Source organism: Hypanus sabinus, unplaced genomic scaffold (genome assembly GCF_030144855.1).
Source record: "Hypanus sabinus isolate sHypSab1 unplaced genomic scaffold, sHypSab1.hap1 scaffold_979, whole genome shotgun sequence".
Lineage (NCBI taxonomy): Eukaryota > Metazoa > Chordata > Chondrichthyes > Myliobatiformes > Dasyatidae > Hypanus > Hypanus sabinus.
Window position 1 is genome coordinate 124380 of NW_026781835.1, and position 23445 is coordinate 147824.

Below are 23445 nucleotides of genomic sequence, written 5' to 3' on the forward strand. Positions count from 1 at the left end.
TGAGTGGGTCAGACAGGGGTTTAGTGTGGGAGGAGACAGAGGGAGGGTGAGAGTGATGGACCGAGTGGGTCTGACAGTGGTTTAGTGTGGGAGGAGACAGAGGGAGGGTGAGAGTGATGGACGGAGTGGGTCAGACAGAGGTTTAGTGTGGGAGGAGACAGAGGGAGGGTGAGAGTGAGGATGAGTGGGTCAGACAGGGGTTTAGTGTGGGAGGAGACAGAGGGTGGGTGAGAGTGGGGATGAGTGGGTCATACAGGGGTTTAGTGTGGGAGGAGAAAGAGGGAGGGTGAGAGTGACGGACGGAGTGGGTCAGACAGGGGTTTAGTGTGGGAGGAGACAGAGGGAGGGTGAGAGTGAGGATGAGTGGGTCAGACAGGGGTTTAGTGTGGGAGGAGACAGAGGGAGGGTGAGAGTGAGGATGAGTGGATCAGACAGGGGTTTAGTGTGGGAGGAGACAGAGGGAGGGTGAGAGTGGGGATGAGTGGGTCAGACAGGGGTTTAGTGTGGGAGGTGACAGAGGGAGGGTGAGAGTGGGGATGAGTGGGTCAGACAGGGGTTTAGTGTGGGAGGAGACAGAGGGAGGGTGAGAGTGGGGATGAGTGGGTCAGACAGGGGTTTAGTGTGGGAGGAGACAGATGGAGGGTGACAGTGATTGACGGAGTGGGTCAGACAGGCGTTTAGTGTGGGAGGAGACAGAGGGAGGGTGAGAGTGGGGATGAGTGGATCAGACAGGGGTTTAGTGTGGGAGGAGACAGAGGGAGATTGAGAGTGATGGACGGAGTGGGTCAGACAGGGGTTTAGTGTGGGAGGAGACAGAGGGAGGATGAGAGTGAGGATGAGTGGATCAGACAGGGCTTTAGTGTGGGAGGAGACAGAGGGAGGGTGAGAGTGGGGATGAGTGGGTCAGACAGGGGTTTAGTGTGGGAGGAGACAGAGGGAGGGTGAGAGTGAGGATGAGTGGGTCAGACAGGGGTTTAGTGTGGGAGGAGAAAGAGGGAGGGTGAGAGTGGGGATGAGTGGGTCAGACAGGGGTTTAGTGTGGGAGGAGACAGAGGGAGGGTGAGAGTGGGGATGAGTGTGTCAGACAGGGGTTTAGTGTGGGAGGAGACAGAGGGAGGGTGAGTGTGATGGACGGAGTGGGTCAGACAGGGGTTTAGTGTGGGAGGAGACAGAGGGAGGGTGAGAGTGATGGACGTAGTGGGTCAGACAGGGGTTTAGTGTGGGAGGAGACAGAGGGAGGGTGAGAGTGGGGATGAGTGGGTCAGACAGGGGTTTAGTGTGGGAGGAGACAGAGGGAGGGTGAGAGTGGGGATGAGTGGGTCAGACAGGGGTTTAGTGTGGGAGGAGACGGAGGGTGAGAGTGATGGACGGAGTGGGTCAGACAGGGGTTTAGTGTGGGAGGAGACAGAGGGAGGGTGAGAGTGGTGATGAGTGGGTCAGACAGGGGTTTAGTGTGGGAGGAGACAGAGGGAGGGTGAGAGTGATGGACGGAGTGGGTCTGACAGTGGTTTAGTGTGGGAGGAGACAGAGGGAGGGTGAGAGTGATGGACGGAGTGGGTCAGACAGAGGTTTAGTGTGGGAGGAGACAGAGGGAGGGTGAGAGTGAGGATGAGTGGGTCAGACAGGGGTTTAGTGTGGGAGGAGACAGAGGGTGGGTGAGAGTGGGGATGAGTGGGTCAGACAGGGGTTTAGTGTGGGAGGAGAAAGAGGGAGGGTGAGAGTGACGGACGGAGTGGGTCAGACAGGGGTTTAGTGTGGGAGGAGACAGAGGGAGGGTGAGAGTGAGGATGAGTGGGTCAGACAGGGGTTTAGTGTGGGAGGAGACAGAGGGAGGGTGAGAGTGGGGATGAGTGGGTCAGACAGGGGTTTAGTGTGGGAGGTGACAGAGGGAGGGTGAGAGTGGGGATGAGTGGGTCAGACAGGGGTTTAGTGTGGGAGGAGACAGAGGGAGGGTGAGAGTGGGGATGAGTGGGTCAGACAGGGGTTTAGTGTGGGAGGAGACAGAGGGAGGGTGAGAGTGATGGACGGAGTGGGTCAGACAGGTGTTTAGTGTGGGAGGAGACAGAGGGAGGGTGAGAGTGAGGATGAGTGGGTCAGACAGGGGTTTAGTGTGGGAGGAGACGGAGGGTGAGAGTGAGGATGAGTGGGTCAGACAGGGTTTTAGTGTGGGAGGAGACAGAGGGAGGGTGAGAGTGGGGATGAGTGGGTCAGACAGGGGTTTAGTGTGGGAGGAGACAGAGGGAGGGTGAGAGTGGGGATGAGTGGGTCAGATAGGGGTTTAGTGTGGGAGGAGACAGAGGGAGGGTGAGAGTGGGGATGAGTGTGTCAGACAGGGGTTTAGTGTGGGAGGAGACAGAGGGAGGGTGAGAGTGGGGATGAGTGGATCAGACAGGGGTTTAGTGTGGGAGGAGACAGAGGGAGGGTGAGAGTGATGGACGGAGTGGGTCAGACAGGGGTTTAGTGTGGGAGGAGACAGAGGGAGGATGAGAGTGAGGATGAGTGGATCAGACAGGGGTTTAGTGTGGGAGGAGACAGAGGGAGGGTGAGAGTGGGGATGAGTGGGTCAGACAGGGGTTTAGTGTGGGAGGAGACAGAGGGAGGGTGAGAGTGATGGACGGAGTGGGTCAGACAGGGGTTTAGTGTGGGAGGAGACAGAGGGAGGGTGACGGGGAGTGATGGACGGAGTGGGTCAGACAGGGGTTTAGTGTGGGAGGAGACAGAGGGAGGGTGAGAGTGGGGATGAGTGGGTCAGACAGGGGTTTAGTGTGGGAGGAGACAGAGGGAGGGTGAGAGTGGGGATGAGTGGGTCTGACAGGGATTTAGTGTGGGAGGAGACAGAGGGAGGATGAGAGTGAGGATGAGTGGATCAGACAGGGGTTTAGTGTGGGAGGAGACAGAGGGAGGGTGAGAGTGAGGATGAGTGGGTCAGACAGGGGTTTAGTGTGGGAGGAGACAGAGGGAGGGTGAGAGTGGGGATGTGTGGGTCAGACAGGGGTTCAGTGTGGGAGGAGACAGAGGGAGGGTGAGAGTGGGGATGAGTGGGTCAGACAGCGGTTTAGTGTGGGAGGAGAAAGAGGGAGGGTGAGAGTGGGGTTGAGTGGGTCAGACAGGGGTTTAGTGTGGGAGGAGACAGAGGGAGGGTGAGAGTGGGGATGAGTGTGTCAGACAGGGGTTTAGTGTGGGAGGAGACAGAGGGAGGGTGAGAGTGATGGACGGAGTGGGTCAGACAGGGGTTTAGTGTGGGAGGAGACAGAGGGAGGGTGAGAGTGATGGACGTAGTGGGTCAGACAGGGGTTTAGTGTGGGAGGAGACAGAGGTAGGGTGAGAGTGGGGATGAATGGGTCAGACAGGGGTTTAGTGTGGGAGGAGACAGAGGGAGGGTGAGAGTGGGGATGTGTGGGTCAGACAGGGGTTTAGTGTGGGAGGAGACAGAGGGAGGGTGAGAGTGGGGATGTGTGGGTCAGACAGGGGTTTAGTGTGGGAGGAGACAGAGGGAGGGTGAGAGTGGGGATGTGTGGGTCAGACAGGGGTTTAGTGTGGGAGGAGACAGAGGGAGGGTGAGAGTGGGGATGAGTGGGTCAGACAGGGGTTTAGTGTGGGAGGAGACAGAGGGAGGGTGAGAGTGATGGACGGAGTGGGACAGACAGGGGTTTAGTGTGGGAGGAGACAGAGGGAGGGTGAGAGTGGGGATGAGTGGGTCAGACAGGGGTTTAGTGTGGGAGGAGACAGAGGGAGGGTGAGAGTGGGGATGAGTGGGTCAGACAGGGGTTTAGTGTGGGAGGGGACAGAGGGAGGGTGAGAGTGGGGATGAGTGGGTCTGACAGGGGTTTAGTGTGGGAGGAGACAGAGGGAGGGTGAGAGTGGGGATGTGTGGGTCAGACAGGGGTTTATTGTGGGAGGAGACAGAGGGAGGGTGAGAGTGGGGATGTGTGGGTCAGACAGGGGTTTAGTGTGGGAGGAGACAGAGGGAGGGTGAGAGTGGGGATGAGTGGGTCAGACAGGGGTTTAGTGTGGGAGGAGACGGAGGGTGAGAGTGATGGACGGAGTGGGTCAAACAGGGGTTTAGTGTGGGAGGAGACAGAGGGAGGGTGAGAGTGGTGATGAGTGGGTCAGACAGGGGTTTAGTGTGGGAGGAGACAGAGGGAGGGTGAGAGTGATGGACCGAGTGGGTCTGACAGTGGTTTAGTGTGGGAGGAGACAGAGGGAGGGTGAGAGTGATGGACGGAGTGGGTCAGACAGAGGTTTAGTGTGGGAGGAGACAGAGGGAGGGTGAGAGTGAGGATGAGTGGGTCAGACAGGGGTTTAGTGTGGGAGGAGACAGAGGGTGGGTGAGAGTGGGGATGAGTGGGTCATACAGGGGTTTAGTGTGGGAGGAGAAAGAGGGAGGGTGAGAGTGACGGACGGAGTGGGTCAGACAGGGGTTTAGTGTGGGAGGAGACAGAGGGAGGGTGAGAGTGAGGATGAGTGGGTCAGACAGGGGTTTAGTGTGGGAGGAGACAGAGGGAGGGTGAGAGTGGGGATGAGTGGGTCAGACAGGGGTTTAGTTTGGGAGGAGACAGAGGGAGGGTGAGAGTGGGGATGAGTGGGTCAGACAGGGGTTTAGTGTGGGAGGAGACAGAGGGAGGGTGAGAGTGGGGATGAGTGGGTCAGACAGGGGTTTAGTGTGGGAGGAGACAGAGGGAGGGTGAGAGTGATGGACGGAGTGGGTCAGACAGGGGTTTAGTGTGGGAGGAGACAGCGGGAGGGTGAGAGTGAGGATGAGTGGGTCAGACAGGGGTTTAGTGTGGGAGGAGACAGAGGGAGGGTGAGAGTGAGGATGAGTGGGTCAGACAGGATTTTAGTGTGGGAGGAGACAGAGGGAGAGTGAGAGTGGGGATGAGTGGGTCAGACAGGGGTTTAGTGTGGGAGGAGACAGAGGGAGGGTGAGAGTGGGGATGAGTGGGTCAGATAGGGGTTTAGTGTGGGAGGAGACAGAGGGAGGGTGAGAGTGGGGATGAGTGTGTCAGACAGGGGTTTAGTGTGGGAGGAGACAGTGGGAGGGGGAGAGTGGGGATGAGTGGATCAGACAGGGGTTTAGTGTGGGAGGAGACAGAGGGAGGGTGAGAGTGATGGACGGAGTGGGTCAGACAGGGGTTTAGTGTGGGAGGAGACAGAGGGAGGGTGAGAGTGGGGATGTGTGGGTCAGACAGGGGTTCAGTGTGGGAGGAGACAGAGGGAGGGTGAGAGTGGGGATGAGTGGGTCAGACAGCGGTTTAGTGTGGGAGGAGAAAGAGGGAGGGTGAGAGTGGGGTTGAGTGGGTCAGACAGGGGTTTAGTGTGGGAGGAGACAGAGGGAGGGTGAGAGTGGGGATGAGTGTGTCAGACAGGGGTTTAGTGTGGGAGGAGACAGAGGGAGGGTGAGAGTGATGGACGGAGTGGGTCAGACAGGGGTTTAGTGTGGGAGGAGACAGAGGGAGGGTGAGAGTGATGGACGTAGTGGGTCAGACAGGGGTTTAGTGTGGGAGGAGACAGAGGTAGGGTGAGAGTGGGGATGAATGGGTCAGACAGGGGTTTAGTGTGGGAGGAGACAGAGGGAGGGTGAGAGTGGGGATGTGTGGGTCAGACAGGGGTTTAGTGTGGGAGGAGACAGAGGGAGGGTGAGAGTGGGGATGTGTGGGTCAGACAGGGGTTTAGTGTGGGAGGAGACAGAGGGAGGGTGAGAGTGGGGATGTGTGGGTCAGACAGGGGTTTAGTGTGGGAGGAGACAGAGGGAGGGTGAGAGTGGGGATGAGTGGGTCAGACAGGGGTTTAGTGTGGGAGGAGACAGAGGGAGGGTGAGAGTGATGGACGGAGTGGGTCAGACAGGGGTTTAGTGTGGGAGGAGACAGAGGGAGGGTGAGAGTGGGGATGAGTGGGTCAGACAGGGGTTTAGTGTGGGAGGAGACAGAGGGAGGGTGAGAGTGGGGATGAGTGGGTCAGACAGGGGTTTAGTGTGGGAGGGGACAGAGGGAGGGTGAGAGTGGGGATGAGTGGGTCTGACAGGGGTTTAGTGTGGGAGGAGACAGAGGGAGGGTGAGAGTGGGGATGTGTGGGTCAGACAGGGGTTTATTGAGGGAGGAGACAGAGGGAGGGTGAGAGTGGGGATGTGTGGGTCAGACAGGGGTTTAGTGTGGGAGGAGACAGAGGGAGGGTGAGAGTGGGGATGAGTGGGTCAGACAGGGGTTTAGTGTGGGAGGAGACGGAGGGTGAGAGTGATGGACGGAGTGGGTCAAACAGGGGTTTAGTGTGGGAGGAGACAGAGGGAGGGTGAGAGTGGTGATGAGTGGGTCAGACAGGGGTTTAGTGTGGGAGGAGACAGAGGGAGGGTGAGAGTGATGGACCGAGTGGGTCTGACAGTGGTTTAGTGTGGGAGGAGACAGAGGGAGGGTGAGAGTGATGGACGGAGTGGGTCAGACAGAGGTTTAGTGTGGGAGGAGACAGAGGGAGGGTGAGAGTGAGGATGAGTGGGTCAGACAGGGGTTTAGTGTGGGAGGAGACAGAGGGTGGGTGAGAGTGGGGATGAGTGGGTCATACAGGGGTTTAGTGTGGGAGGAGAAAGAGGGAGGGTGAGAGTGACGGACGGAGTGGGTCAGACAGGGGTTTAGTGTGGGAGGAGACAGAGGGAGGGTGAGAGTGAGGATGAGTGGGTCAGACAGGGGTTTAGTGTGGGAGGAGACAGAGGGAGGGTGAGAGTGGGGATGAGTGGGTCAGACAGGGGTTTAGTTTGGGAGGAGACAGAGGGAGGGTGAGAGTGGGGATGAGTGGGTCAGACAGGGGTTTAGTGTGGGAGGAGACAGAGGGAGGGTGAGAGTGGGGATGAGTGGGTCAGACAGGGGTTTAGTGTGGGAGGAGACAGAGGGAGGGTGAGAGTGATGGACGGAGTGGGTCAGACAGGGGTTTAGTGTGGGAGGAGACAGCGGGAGGGTGAGAGTGAGGATGAGTGGGTCAGACAGGGGTTTAGTGTGGGAGGAGACAGAGGGAGGGTGAGAGTGAGGATGAGTGGGTCAGACAGGATTTTAGTGTGGGAGGAGACAGAGGGAGAGTGAGAGTGGGGATGAGTGGGTCAGACAGGGGTTTAGTGTGGGAGGAGACAGAGGGAGGGTGAGAGTGGGGATGAGTGGGTCAGATAGGGGTTTAGTGTGGGAGGAGACAGAGGGAGGGTGAGAGTGGGGATGAGTGTGTCAGACAGGGGTTTAGTGTGGGAGGAGACAGTGGGAGGGGGAGAGTGGGGATGAGTGGATCAGACAGGGGTTTAGTGTGGGAGGAGACAGAGGGAGGGTGAGAGTGATGGACGGAGTGGGTCAGACAGGGGTTTAGTGTGGGAGGAGACAGAGGGAGGATGAGAGTGAGGATGAGTGGATCAGACAGGGGTTTAGTGTGGGAGGAGACAGAGGGAGGGTGAGAGTGAGGATGAGTCTGTCAGACAGGGGTTCAGTGTGGGAGGAGACAGAGGGAGGGTGAGAGTGGGGATGAGTGGGTCAGACAGGGGTTTAGTGTGGGAGGAGACAGAGGGAGGGTGAGAGTGATGGACGGAGTGGGTCAGACAGGGGTTTAGTGTGGGAGGAGACAGAGGGAGGGTGACGGGGAGTGATGGACGGAGTGGGTCAGACAGGGGTTTAGTGTGGGAGGAGACAGAGGGAGGGTGAGAGTGGGGATGAGTGGGTCAGACAGGGGTTTAGTGTGGGAGGAGACAGAGGGAGGGTGAGAGTGGGGATGAGTGGGTCTGACAGGGATTTAGTGTGGGAGGAGACAGAGGGAGGGTGAGAGTTGGGATGAGTGGGTCAGACAGGGGTTTAGTGTGGGAGGAGACAGAGGGAGGGTGAGAGTGAGGATGAGTGGGTCAGACAGGGGTTTAGTGTGGGAGGAGACAGAGGGAGGGTGAGAGTGGGGATGAGTGGGTCAGACAGGGGTTTAGTGTGGGAGGAGACAGATGGAGGGTGACAGTGATTGACGGAGTGGGTCAGACAGGCGTTTAGTGTGGGAGGAGACAGAGGGAGGGTGAGACTGGGGATGAGTGGATCAGACAGGGGTTTAGTGTGGGAGGAGACAGAGGGAGGGTGAGAGTGATGGACGGAGTGGGTCAGACAGGGGTTTAGTGTGGGAGGAGACAGAGGGAGGATGAGAGTGAGGATGAGTGGATCAGACAGGGGTTTAGTGTGGGAGGAGACAGAGGGAGGGTGAGAGTGAGGATGAGTGGGTCAGACAGGGGTTTAGTGTGGGAGGAGACAGAGGGAGGGTGAGAGTGGGGATGTGTGGGTCAGACAGGGGTTCAGTGTGGGAGGAGTCAGAGGGAGGGTGAGAGTGGGGATGAGTGGGTCAGACAGCGGTTTAGTGTGGGAGGAGAAAGAGGGAGGGTGAGAGTGGGGATGAGTGGGTCAGACAGGGGTTTAGTGTGGGAGGAGATAGAGGGAGGGTGAGAGTGAGGATGAGTGGGTCAGACAGGGGTTTAGTGTGGGAGGAGACAGAGGGAGGGTGAGAGTGAGGATGAGTGGGTCAGACAGGGGTTTAGTGTGGGAGGAGACAGAGGGAGGGTGAGAGTGGGGATGAGTGTGTCAGACAGGGGTTTAGTGTGGGAGGAGACAGAGGGAGGGTGAGAGTGATGGACGGAGTGGGTCAGACAGGGGTTTAGTGTGGGAGGAGACAGAGGGAGGGTGAGAGTGATGGACGTAGTGGGTCAGACAGGGGTTTAGTGTGGGAGGAGACAGAGGGAGGGTGAGAGTGGGGATGAATGGGTCAGACAGGGGTTTAGTGTGGGAGGAGACAGAGGGAGGGTGAGAGTGGGGATGTGTGGGTCAGACAGGGGTTTAGTGTGGGAGGAGACAGAGGGAGGGTGAGAGTGGGGATGTGTGGGTCAGACAGGGGTTTAGTGTGGGAGGAGACAGAGGGAGGGTGAGAGTGGGGATGAGTGGGTCAGACAGGGGTTTAGTGTGGGAGGAGACGGAGGGTGAGAGTGATGGACGGAGTGGGTCAGACAGGGGTTTAGTGTGGGAGGAGACAGAGGGAGGGTGAGAGTGGGGATGAGTGGGTCAGACAGGGGTTTAGTGTGGGAGGAGACAGAGGGGGGGTGAGAGTGGGGATGAGTGGGTCAGACAGGGGTTTAGTGTGGGAGGAGACAGAGGGAGGGTGAGAGTGGGGATGAGTGGGTCTGACAGGGGTTTAGTGTGGGAGGAGACAGAGGGAGGGTGAGAGTGGGGATGTGTGGGTCAGACAGGGGTTTATTGTGGGAGGAGACAGAGGGAGGGTGAGAGTGGGGATGTGTGGGTCAGACAGGGGTTTAGTGTGGGAGGAGACAGAGGGAGGGTGAGAGTGAGGATGAGTGGGTCAGACAGGGGTTTAGTGTGGGAGGAGACAGAGGGAGGGTGAGAGTGGGGATGAGTGGGTCAGACAGGGGTTTAGTGTGGGAGGAGACAGAGGGAGGGTGAGAGTGGGGATGAGTGGGTCAGACAGGGGTTTAGTGTGGGAGGAGACAGAGGGAGTGGGGATCAGTGGGTCAGACAGGGGTTTAGTGTGGGAGTAGAGAGATGGAGGGTGAGAGTGGGGATGACTGGGTCAGACAGGGGTTTAGTGTGGGAGGAGACAGAGGGAGGGTGATGGGGAGTGATGGACGGAGTGGGGTTTGTCAGCGTTTAGAGGTGAGGGAGACAGAGAGGGAGGGTGTGAGTGAGGATGAGTGGGTTAGGCAGGGGTTCATTGCGGGAGAGAGCGAGGGAGGGTGACGGGGAGTGATGGATGGAGTGAGGTGTGTCGGGGTTCAGAGCGGAGTGAGGCAGAGAGGGAGGGTAACGGGTGTTAAGAATGGATTGGGGTAAGGCAAGGATTGTGCGAGATAGGCGTGGGTGAAGAGACAGACAGGGAGGGTGAGAGAGAGGGGTGTGATGGAGGGAGGTGAAATGAGAGGGAGGGAGTGACTCCACATGGAATGTCAGTTTAGATTTCGTTGTGCGGATGGGTGTGAGGGAGGAACGAAGCATGTTTTCACTGTGTGTCATTTTACTGGTCACAACGGGCTTGCTATCTGGGTGCAGACATGTGTGGCAACGGTTCTGGGTCTCCCATCGCGTACGTTCAGGTGTGTTGGCTGTTACTGCAAATGACACATTTTACTGCATGTTTTGATGTAAAATGGAGGTGTGCTTGATGCAGTGCCCTCTCCAGACCACCAGACTCAAATGTTCCCTTCCCCAAGCAGTAAGGCTGATCAACACCTCCACCCACTGACTCATCCCCCCCACATCACCACTAACCCACCCCTCCACACCCCACACGACTGACCCACCCCTCCACATCCCACATCATCACTAACCCACCCTCCACATCCCACACCACCACTAACCAACCCCTCCACATCCCACACCACCACTAACCCACCCCACCACATCTCACATCATCACTAACCCACCCCTCCACATCTCACATCATCACTAACCCACCCTCCACATCCCACACCACCACTAACCCACCCCACCACATCTCACATCATCACTAACCCACCCCTCCACATCACATCATCACTAACCCACCCTCCACATCCCACACCACCACTAACCCACCCCTCCACACCCCACACCACCACTAACCCACCCCTCCACATTCCACACCACCACTAACCCACCCCTCCACACCCCACACCATCACTAACCCACCCTCCACATCCCACACCACCACTAACCCACCCCACCACATCCCACACCATCACTAACCCACCCCTCCACATCCCACAACATCACTAACCCACCCCTCCACATCCCACACCATCACTAACCCACCCCTCCACATCCCACACCATCACTAACCCACCCCTCCACATCCCACACCATCACTAACCCACCCCTCCACATCCCACACCATCACTAACCCACCCCTCCACATCCCACACCATCACTAACCCATCCCTCCACATCCCACACCATCACTAACCCACCCCTCCACATCCCACACCATCATTAACCCACCCCTCCACATCCCACACCATCACTAACCCACCCTCCACATCCCACACCATCATTAACCCACCCCTCCCATCCCACACCACCACCAACCCACCCCTCCACATCCCACACCATCACTAACCCACCCCTCCACATCCCACACCACCACTAACCCACCCCTCCACATCCCACACCTCCACTAACCCACCCCACAACATCATTAACCCACCCTCCACATCCCACAACATCATTAACCCACCCCTCCCATCCCACACCACCACCAACCCACCCCTCCACATCCCACACCATCACTAACCCACCCCTCCACATCCCACACCACCACTAACCCACCCCTCCACATCCCACACCACCACCAACCCACCCCTCCACATCCCACACCATCACTAACCCACCCCTCCACATCCCACACCATCACTAACCCACCCCTCCCCATCCCTCACCACTAACCCACCCTCCACATCCCACACCATCATTAACCCACCCCTCCCCATCCCACACCTCCACTAACCCACCCCACAACATCATTAACCCACCCTCCACATCCCACAACATCATTAACCCACCCCTCCCATCCCACACCACCACCAACCCACCCCTCCACATCCCACACCATCACTAACCCACCCCTCCACATCCCACACCATCACTAACCCACCCCTCCACATCCCACACCACCACTAACCCACCCCTCCACATCCCACACCACCACCAACCCACCCCTCCCCATCCCACACCTCCACTAACCCACCTCTCCACATCCCACACCATCACTGACCCACCCTCCACATCCCACACCATCACTAACCCACCCCTCCACATCCCACACCATCACTAACCCACCCCTCCACATCCCACACCATCACTAACCCACCCTCCACATCCCACACCATCACTAACCCACCCCTCCACATCCCACACCACCACTAACCCACCCCTCCACATCCCACACCACCACTAACCCACCCCTCCACATCATCACTAACCCACCCCTCCACATCCCACACCATCACTAACCCACCCCTCCACATCCCACACCATCACTAACCCACCCCTCCACATCCCACACCATCACTAACCCACCCCTCCACATCCCACACCATCACTAACCCACCCCTCCACATCCCACACCATCACTAACCCACCCCTCCACATCCCACACCATCACTAACCCACCCCTCCACATCCCACACCATCACTAACCCACCCCTCCACATCCCACACCATCACTAACCCATCCCTCCACATCCCACACCATCACTAACCCACCCCTCCACATCCCACACCATCATTAACCCACCCCTCCACATCCCACACCATCACTAACCCACCCTCCACATCCCACACCATCATTAACCCACCCCTCCCATCCCACACCACCACCAACCCACCCCTCCACATCCCACACCATCACTAACCCACCCCTCCACATCCCACACCACCACTAACCCACCCCTCCACATCCCACACCTCCACTAACCCACCCCACAACATCATTAACCCACCCTCCACATCCCACAACATCATTAACCCACCCCTCCCATCCCACACCACCACCAACCCACCCCTCCACATCCCACACCATCACTAACCCACCCCTCCACATCCCACACCACCACTAACCCACCCCTCCACATCCCACACCACCACCAACCCACCCCTCCACATCCCACACCATCACTAACCCACCCCTCCACATCCCACACCATCACTAACCCACCCCTCCCCATCCCTCACCACTAACCCACCCTCCACATCCCACACCATCATTAACCCACCCCTCCCCATCCCACACCTCCACTAACCCACCCCACAACATCATTAACCCACCCTCCACATCCCACAACATCATTAACCCACCCCTCCCATCCCACACCACCACCAACCCACCCCTCCACATCCCACACCATCACTAACCCACCCCTCCACATCCCACACCATCACTAACCCACCCCTCCACATCCCACACCACCACTAACCCACCCCTCCACATCCCACACCACCACCAACCCACCCCTCCCCATCCCACACCTCCACTAACCCACCTCTCCACATCCCACACCATCACTGACCCACCCTCCACATCCCACACCATCACTAACCCACCCCTCCACATCCCACACCATCACTAACCCACCCCTCCACATCCCACACCATCACTAACCCACCCTCCACATCCCACACCATCACTAACCCACCCCTCCACATCCCACACCACCACTAACCCACCCCTCCACATCCCACACCACCACTAACCCACCCCTCCACATCATCACTAACCCACCCCTCCACATCCCACACCATCACTAACCCACCCCTCCACATCCCACACCACCACTAACCCACCATCCACATCCCACACCATCACTAACCCACCATCCACATCCCACACCACCACTAACCCACCCCTCCACATTCCACACCACCACTAACCCACCATCCACATCCCACACCACCACTAACCCACCCCTCCACATCCCACACCATCACTAACCCCACCCTCCACATCCCACACCACCACTAACCCACCCTCCACATCCCACACCATCACTAACCCACCCCTCCACATCCCACACCACCACTAACCCACCCTCCACATCCCACACCATCACTAACCCACCCCTCCACATCCCACACCAATCACTAACCCACCCCTCAACATCCCACACCACCACTAACCCTCCCCTCCACATCCCACACCATGACGAACCCACCCCTCCACATCCCACACCACCACTAACCCACCCTCCACATCCTACACCATCACTAACCCACCCTCCACATCCCCCACCACCACTAACCCACCCTCCACATCCCACACCATCACTAACCCACCCTCCACATCCCACACCACCACTAACCCACCCCTCCACATCCCACACCACCACTAACCCACCCCTCCACATCCCACACCATCACTAACCCACCCCTCCACATCCCACACCACCACTAAACCACCCCTCCACATCCCACACCATCACTAACCCACCCTCCACATCCCACACCACCACTAACCCACCCCTCCACATGCCACACCATCACTAACCCACCCCTCCACATCCCACACCATCACTGACCCACCCCTCCACATCCCACAGCATCACTAACCCACCCTCCACATCCCACACCATCACTAACCCACCCCTCCACATCCCACATCATCACTAACCCACCCTCCACATCCCACACCACCACTAAACCACCCCTCCACATCCCACACCATCACTAACCCACCCTCCACATCCCACACCACCACTAACCCACCCCTCCACATGCCACACCATCACTAACCCACCCCTCCACATCCCACACCATCACTGACCCACCCCTCCACATCCCACAGCATCACTAACCCACCCTCCACATCCCACACCACCACTAACCCACCCCTCCACATCCCACACCATCACTAACCCACCCTCCACATCCCACTCCATCACTAACCCACCCTCCACATCCCACACCACCACTAACCCACCCCTCCACATCCCACACCATCACTAACCCACCCCTCCACATCCCACAGCATCACTAACCCACCCTCCACATCCCACACCACCACTAACCCACCCCTCCACATCCCACACCATCACTAACCCACCCTCCACATCCCACACCATCACTAACCCACCCTCCACATCCCCCACCACCACTAACCCACCCTCCACATCCCACACCATCACTAATCCACCCTCCACATCCCCCACCACCACTAACCCACCCTCCACATCCCACACCATCACTAACCCACCCTCCACATCCCACACCACCACTAACCCACCCCTCCACATCCCACACCACTACTAACCCACCCCTCCACATCCCACATCATCACTAACCCACCCTCCACATCCCACACCATCACTAACCCACCCCTCCACATCCCACACCATCACTAACCCACCCCTCCACATCCCACACCATCACTAACCCACCCCTCCACATCCCACACCATCACTAACCCATCCCTCCACATCCCACACCATCACTAACCCACCCCTCCACATCCCACACCATCATTAACCCACCCCTCCACATCCCACACCATCACTAACCCACCCTCCACATCCCACACCATCATTAACCCACCCCTCCCATCCCACACCACCACCAACCCACCCCTCCACATCCCACACCATCACTAACCCACCCCTCCACATCCCACACCACCACTAACCCACCCCTCCACATCCCACACCTCCACTAACCCACCCCACAACATCATTAACCCACCCTCCACATCCCACAACATCATTAACCCACCCCTCCCATCCCACACCACCACCAACCCACCCCTCCACATCCCACACCATCACTAACCCACCCCTCCACATCCCACACCACCACTAACCCACCCCTCCACATCCCACACCACCACCAACCCACCCCTCCACATCCCACACCATCACTAACCCACCCCTCCACATCCCACACCATCACTAACCCACCCCTCCCCATCCCTCACCACTAACCCACCCTCCACATCCCACACCATCATTAACCCACCCCTCCCCATCCCACACCTCCACTAACCCACCCCACAACATCATTAACCCACCCTCCACATCCCACAACATCATTAACCCACCCCTCCCATCCCACACCACCACCAACCCACCCCTCCACATCCCACACCATCACTAACCCACCCCTCCACATCCCACACCATCACTAACCCACCCCTCCACATCCCACACCACCACTAACCCACCCCTCCACATCCCACACCACCACCAACCCACCCCTCCCCATCCCACACCTCCACTAACCCACCTCTCCACATCCCACACCATCACTGACCCACCCTCCACATCCCACACCATCACTAACCCACCCCTCCACATCCCCCACCACCACTAACCCACCCTCCACATCCCACACCATCACTAACCCACCCTCCACATCCCACACCACCACTAACCCACCCCTCCACATCCCACACCACTACTAACCCACCCCTCCACATCCCACAGCATCACTAACCCACCCTCCACATCCCACACCATCAGTGACCCACCCCTCCACATCCCACACCATCGCTAACCCACCCTCCACATCCCACACCATCACTAACCCACCCTCCACATCCCACACCACCACTAACCCACCCCTCCACATCCCACACCTCCACTCACACCCTCCACATCCCACACCATCAGCCAGCAGCACTTTACCACTTCCTGTCGGTTCCCTTGTGTTCAGACAGTCCTGTCAGTTTATGGACATGCAATCGATCGATCTACACAGTCAGTCCTGTGTATTTACATTTACTACAGTGTTCTCGATGACGAGCCATGGAAAGGATCAGCATGCTGTTGTAGTCTCGGCTTGCTGAGACAGAGTAGGGAGAGACCGGTGAGACAGTGAGGGAGGAGGGAGTGATGAAGAGTGGCTGAGAGTGAGGGACGCAGGGTGAAAGAGAGGGGCTCACCATGATGTTGGGCAGTGTGGCGTATCTCGGCTCGTTGAGTCGGAGGTCTGAGGTGAGCACGGCAGGGAGCCGCAGGGATACTGTCTCCAGTCCCCCATCCACCTCCCTCACCACCTCCAGTTGCCCATCCTCCACCTTCACCTCCGATGCAAATGTGCCCTGTCGGGTAGAAAGACGGTCAGTCTGTGCCTCTCTCTCGCACTCCCTCCTCACCACCCCTCTCGCAGCGCTCCCTCATCACCGGTCCTCCCTCCTCACCACCCCTCCCACAGCGCTCCCTCATCACGGGTCCTCCCTCCTCACCACCCCTCCCATGGCGCTCCCTCATCACCGGTCCTCCCTCCTCACCACCCCTCCCACAGCGCTCCCTCATCACTGGTCCTCCCTCCTCACCACCCCTCCCATGGCGCTCCCTCATCACCGGTCCTCCCTCCTCACCACCCCTCATTCGTCAATCCCTCATCACCGGTCCTCCCTCCTCACCACCCCTCCCACGGCGCTCCCTCATCACCGGTCCTCCCTCCTCACCACCCCTCCAACGGCGCTCCCTCATCACCAGTCCTCCCTCCTCACCACCCCTCTCGCAGCGCTCCCTCATCACCGGTCCTCCCTCCTCACCACCCCTCCCTCGCACTCCCTACTCACCGGTCCTCCCTCCTCACCACCCCTCCCTCGCACTCCCTCCTCACCACCCCTCCCTCGGCAATCCCTCATCACCGGTCCTCCCTCCTCACCACCCCTCCCTCGCACTCCCTCCTCACCGGTCCTCCCTCCTCACCACCCCTCCCACAGCGCTCCCTCATCACCTGTCCTCCCTCCTCACCTCCCCTCCCACAGCGCTCCCTCATCACCGGTCCTCCCTCCTCACCACCCCTCCCACAGCGCTCCCTCATCACCGGTCCTCCCTCCTCACCACCCCTCCCACAGCGCTCCCTCCTCACCACCCCTCCCATGGCTCTCCCTCCTCACCACCACTCCCACAGCGCTCCCTCATCACCTGTCCTCCCTCCTCACCACCCCTCCCACAGCGCTCCCTCATCACCGGTCCTCCCTCCTCACCACCCCTCATCACCGGTCCTCCCTCCTCACCACCCCTCCCACAGCGCTCCCTCATCACCGGTCCTCCCTCCTCACCACCCCTCCCATGGCTCTCCCTCCTCACCACCCCTCCCACAGCGCTCCCTCATCACCTGTCCTCCCTCCTCACCTCCCCTCCCACAGCGCTCCCTCATCACCGGTCCTCCCTCCTCACCACCCCTCCCACAGCGCTCCCTCATCACCGGTCCTCCCTCCTCACCACCCCTCCCATGGCTCTCCCTCCTCACCACCCCTCCCACAGCGCTCCCTCATCACCGGTCCTCCCTCCTCACCACCCCTCCCACAGCGCTCCCTCATCACCGGTCCTCCCTCCTCACCACCCCTCCCATGGCGCTCCCTCATCACCGGTCCTCCCTCCTCACCACCCCTCCCACAGCGCTCCCTCATCACCGGTCCTCCCTCCTCACCACCCCTCCCACAGCGCTCCCTCATCACCGGTCCTCCCTCCTCACCACCCCTCCCATGGCGCTCCCTCATCACCGGTCCTCCCTCCTCACCACCCCTCCCATGGCTCTCCCTCCTCACCACCCCTCCCACAGCGCTCCCTCATCACCGGTCCTCCCTCCTCACCTCCCCTCTCACAGCGCTCCCTCATCACCGGTCCTCCCTCCTCACCTCCCCTCTCACAGCGCTCCCTCATCACCGGTCCTCCCTCCTCACCTCCCCTCTCACAGCGCTCCCTCATCACCGGTCCTCCCTCCTCACCACCCCTCCCACGGCACTCCCTCATCACCGGTCCTCCCTCCTCACCACCCCTCCCACAGCGCTCCCTCATCACCGGTCCTCCCTCCTCACCACCCCTCCCACGGCACTCCCTCATCACCGGTCCTCCCTCCTCACCACCCCTCCCTCATCACCGGTCCTCCCTCCTCACCACCCCTCCCACAGCGCTCCCTCATCACCGGTCCTCCCTCCTCACCACCCCTCCCACAGCGCTCCCTCATCACCGGTCCTCCCTCCTCACCACCCCTCCCACAGCGCTCCCTCATCACCGGTCCTCCCTCCTCACCTCCCCTCTCACAGCGCTCCCTCATCACCGGTCCTCCCTCCTCACCTCCCCTCTCACAGCGCTCCCTCATCACCGGTCCTCCCTCCTCACCTCCCCTCTCACAGCGCTCCCTCATCACCGGTCCTCCCTCCTCACCACCCCTCCCACGGCACTCCCTCATCACCGGTCCTCCCTCCTCACCACCCCTCCCACAGCGCTCCCTCATCACCGGTCCTCCCTCCTCACCACCCCTCCCACGGCACTCCCTCATCACCGGTCCTCCCTCCTCACCACCCCTCCCTCGCACTCCCTCATCACCGGTCCTCCCTCCTCACCACCCCTCCCACGGCACTCCCTCATCACCGGTCCTCCCTCCTCACCACCCCTCCCACAGCGCTCCCTCATCACCGGTCCTCCCTCCTCACCACCCCTCCCACGGCACTCCCTCATCACCGGTCCTCCCTCCTCACCTCCCCTCTCACAGCGCTCCCTCATCACCGGTCCTCCCTCCTCACCTCCCCTCTCACAGCGCTCCCTCATCACCGGTCCTCCCTCCTCACCACCCCTCCCACGGCACTCCCTCATCACCGGTCCTCCCTCCTCACCACCCCTCCCACAGCGCTCCCTCATCACCGGTCCTCCCTCCTCACCACCCCTCCCACGGCACTCCCTCATCACCGGTCCTCCCTCCTCACCACCCCTCCCTCGCACTCCCTCATCACCGGTCCTCCCTCCTCACCACCCCTCCCACGGCACTCCCTCATCACCGGTCCTCCCTCCTCACCACCCCTCCCACAGCGCTCCCTCATCACCGGTCCTCCCTCCTCACCACCCCTCCCACGGCACTCCCTCATCACCGGTCCTCCCTCCTCACCACCCCTCCCTCGCACTCCCTCCTCACCGGTCCTCCCTCCTCACCACCCCTCCCACAGCGCTCCCTCATCACCGGTCCTCCCTCCTCACCTCCCCTCTCACAGCGCTCCCTCATCACCGGTCCTCCCTCCTCACCACCCCTCCCACGGCACTCCCTCATCACCGGTCCTCCCTCCTCACCACCCCTCCCACAGCGCTCCCTCATCACCGGTCCTCCCTCCTCACCACCCCTCCCACGGCACTCCCTCATCACCGGTCCTCCCTCCTCACCACCCCTCCCTCGCACTCCCTCATCACCGGTCCTCCCTCCTCACCACCCCTCCCACGGCACTCCCTCATCACCGGTCCTCCCTCCTCACCACCCCTCCCACAGCGCTCCCTCATCACCGGTCCTCCCTCCTCACCACCCCTCCCACGGCACTCCCTCATCACCGGTCCTCCCTCCTCACCACCCCTCCCTCGCACTCCCTCCTCACCGGTCCTCCCTCCTCACCACCCCTCCCACAGCGCTCCCTCATCACCGGTCCTCCCTCCTCACCACCCCTCCCACAGCGCTCCCTCATCACCTGTCCTCCCTCCTCACCACCCCTCCCACAGCGCTCCCTCATCACCGGTCCTCCCTCCTCACCACCCCTCCCATGGCTCTCCCTCCTCACCACCACTCCCACAGCGCTCCCTCATCACCTGTCCTCCCTCCTCACCACCCCTCCCACAGCGCTCCCTCATCACCGGTCCTCCCTCCTCACCACCCCTCATCACCGGTCCTCCCTCCTCACCACCCCTCCCACAGCGCTCCCTCATCACCGGTCCTCCCTCCTCACCACCCCTCCCATGGCTCTCCCTCCTCACCACCCCTCCCACAGCGCTCCCTCATCACCTGTCCTCCCTCCTCACCTCCCCTCCCACAGCGCTCCCTCATCACCGGTCCTCCCTCCTCACCACCCCTCCCTCGCACTCCCTCCTCACCACCCCTCCCTCGGCAATCCCTCATCACCGGTCCTCCCTCCTCACCACCCCTCCCTCGCACTCCCTCCTCACCGGTCCTCCCTCCTCACCACCCCTCCCACAGCGCTCCCTCATCACCGGTCTTCCCTCCTCACCTCCCCTCTCACAGCGCTCCCTCATCACCGGTCCTCCCTCCTCACCACCCCTCCCACAGCGCTCCCTCATCACCGGTCCTCCCTCCTCACCTCCCCTCTCACAGCGCTCCCTCATCACCGGTCCTCCCTCCTCACCACCCCTCATCACCGGTCCTCCCTCCTCACCACCCCTCCCATGGCTCTCCCTCCTCACCACCCCTCCCACAGCGCTCCCTCATCACCGGTCCTCCCTCCTCACCACCCCTCCCACAGCGCTCCCTCATCACCGGTCCTCCCTCCTCACCTCCCCTCTCACAGCGCTCCCTCATCACCGGTCCTCCCTCCTCACCACCCCTCTCACAGCGCTCCCTCATCACCGGTCCTCCCTCCTCACCACCCCTCCCACAGCGCTCCCTCATCACCGGTCCTCCCTCCTCACCACCCCTCCCATGGCTCTCCCTCCTCACCACCCCTCCCACAGCGCTCCCTCATCACCGGTCCTCCCTCCTCACCACCCCTCCCACAGCGCTCCCTCATCACCGGTCCTCCCTCCTCACCACCCCTCCCATGGCTCTCCCTCCTCACCACCCCTCCCACAGCGCTCCCTCATCACCGGTCCTCCCTCCTCACCACCCCTCCCACAGCGCTCCCTCATCACCGGTCCTCCCTCCTCACCACCCCTCCCATGGCGCTCCCTCATCACCGGTCCTCCCTCCTCACCACCCCTCCCACAGCGCTCCCTCATCACCGGTCCTCCCTCCTCACCACCCCTCCCATGGCGCTCCCTCATCACCGGTCCTCCCTCCTCACCACCCCTCCCATGGCTCTCCCTCCTCACCACCCCTCCCACAGCGCTCCCTCATCACCGGTCCTCCCTCCTCACCACCCCTCCCATGGCTCTCCCTCCTCACCACCCCTCCCTCGCACTCCCTCCTCACCGGTCCTCCCTCCTCACCACCCCTCCCACAGCGCTCCCTCATCACCGGTCTTCCCTCCTCACCTCCCCTCTCACAGCGCTCCCTCATCACCGGTCCTCCCTCCTCACCACCCCTCCCACAGCGCTCCCTCATCACCGGTCCTCCCTCCTCACCTCCCCTCTCACAGCGCTCCCTCATCACCGCTCCTCCCTCCTCACCACCCCTCCCACAGCGCTCCCTCATCACCGGTCCTCCCTCCTCACCACCCCTCCCACAGCGCTCCCTCATCACCGGTCCTCCCTCCTCACCACCCCTCCCACAGCGCTCCCTCATCACCGGTCCTCCCTCCTCACCTCCCCTCTCACAGCGCTCCCTCATCACCGCTCCTCCCTCCTCACCACCCCTCCCACAGCGCTCCCTCATCACCGGTCCTCCCTCCTCACCACCCCTCCCACAGCGCTCCCTCATCACCGGTCCTCCCTCCTCACCACCCCTCCCACAGCGCTCCCTCATCACCGGTCCTCCCTCCTCACCTCCCCTCTCACAGCGCTCCCTCATCACCGCTCCTCCCTCCTCACCACCCCTCCCACAGCGCTCCCTCATCACCGGTCCTCCCTCCTCACCACCCCTCCCACAGCGCTCCCTCATCACCGGTCCTCCCTCCTCACCACCCCTCCCATGGCTCTCCCTCCTCACCACCCCTCCCACAGCGCTCCCTCATCACCGGTCCTCCCTCCTCACCACCCCTCATCACCGGTCCTCCCTCCTCACCACCCCTCCCATGGCTCTCCCTCCTCACCACCCCTCCCACAGCGCTCCCTCATCACCGGTCCTCCCTCCTCACCACCCCTCCCACAGCGCTCCCTCATCACCGGTCCTCCCTCCTCACCTCCCCTCTCACAGCGCTCCCTCATCACCGGTCCTCCCTCCTCACCACCCCTCCCACAGCGCTCCCTCATCACCGGTCCTCCCTCCTCACCACCCCTCCCACAGCGCTCCCTCATCACCGGTCCTCCCTCCTCACCACCCCTCCCTCATCACCGGTCCTCCCTCCTCACCACCCCTCCCACAGCGCTCCCTCATCACCGGTCCTCCCTCCTCACCACCCCTCCCTCATCACCGGTCCTCCCTCCTCACCACCCCTCCCACAGCGCTCCCTCATCACCGGTCCTCCCTCCTCACCACCCCTCCCACAGCGCTCCCTCATCACCGGTCCTCCCTCCTCACCACCCCTCCCACAGCGCTCCCTCATCACCGGTCCTCCCTCCTCACCTCCCCTCTCACAGCGCTCCCTCATCACCGGTCCTCCCTCCTCACCTCCCCTCTCACAGCGCTCCCTCATCACCGGTCCTCCCTCCTCACCTCCCCTCTCACAGCGCTCCCTCATCACCGGTCCTCCCTCCTCACCACCCCTCCCACGGCACTCCCTCATCACCGGTCCTCCCTCCTCACCACCCCTCCCACAGCGCTCCCTCATCACCGGTCCTCCCTCCTCACCACCCCTCCCACGGCACTCCCTCATCACCGGTCCTCCCTCCTCACCACCCCTCCCTCGCACTCCCTCATCACCGGTCCTCCCTCCTCACCACCCCTCCCACGGCACTCCCTCATCACCGGTCCTCCCTCCTCACCACCCCTCCCACAGCGCTCCCTCATCACCGGTCCTCCCTCCTCACCACCCCTCCCACGGCACTCCCTCATCACCGGTCCTCCCTCCTCACCTCCCCTCTCACAGCGCTCCCTCATCACCGGTCCTCCCTCCTCACCTCCCCTCTCACAGCGCTCCCTCATCACCGGTCCTCCCTCCTCACCACCCCTCCCACGGCACTCCCTCATCACCGGTCCTCCCTCCTCACCACCCCTCCCACGGCGCTCCCTCATCACCGGTCCTCCCTCCTCACCACCCCTCCCACGGCACTCCCTCATCACCGGTCCTCCCTCCTCACCACCCCTCCCTCGCACTCCCTCATCACCGGTCCTCCCTCCTCACCACCCCTCCCACGGCACTCCCTCATCACCGGTCCTCCCTCCTCACCACCCCTCCCATGGCGCTCCCTCATCACCGGTCCTCCCTCCTCACCACCCCTCCCACGGC

General features: G+C 61.1%; 1 protein-coding gene across 1 annotated transcript in view; it reads right to left on the reverse strand.

The window, feature by feature from the left end:
• etfb (electron transfer flavoprotein subunit beta) overlaps positions 1-23445 on the reverse strand; it is a gene marked incomplete at its 5' end in the record, with an annotated part of 150965 nt that overhangs the window by 113860 nt on the left and 13660 nt on the right. Inside the window, one exon of the mRNA XM_059963198.1 lies at positions 16396-16554. Within this exon, the coding sequence (XP_059819181.1) occupies positions 16396-16554 (159 nt within the window). The remainder of the gene's footprint in view (positions 1-16395; positions 16555-23445) is intronic.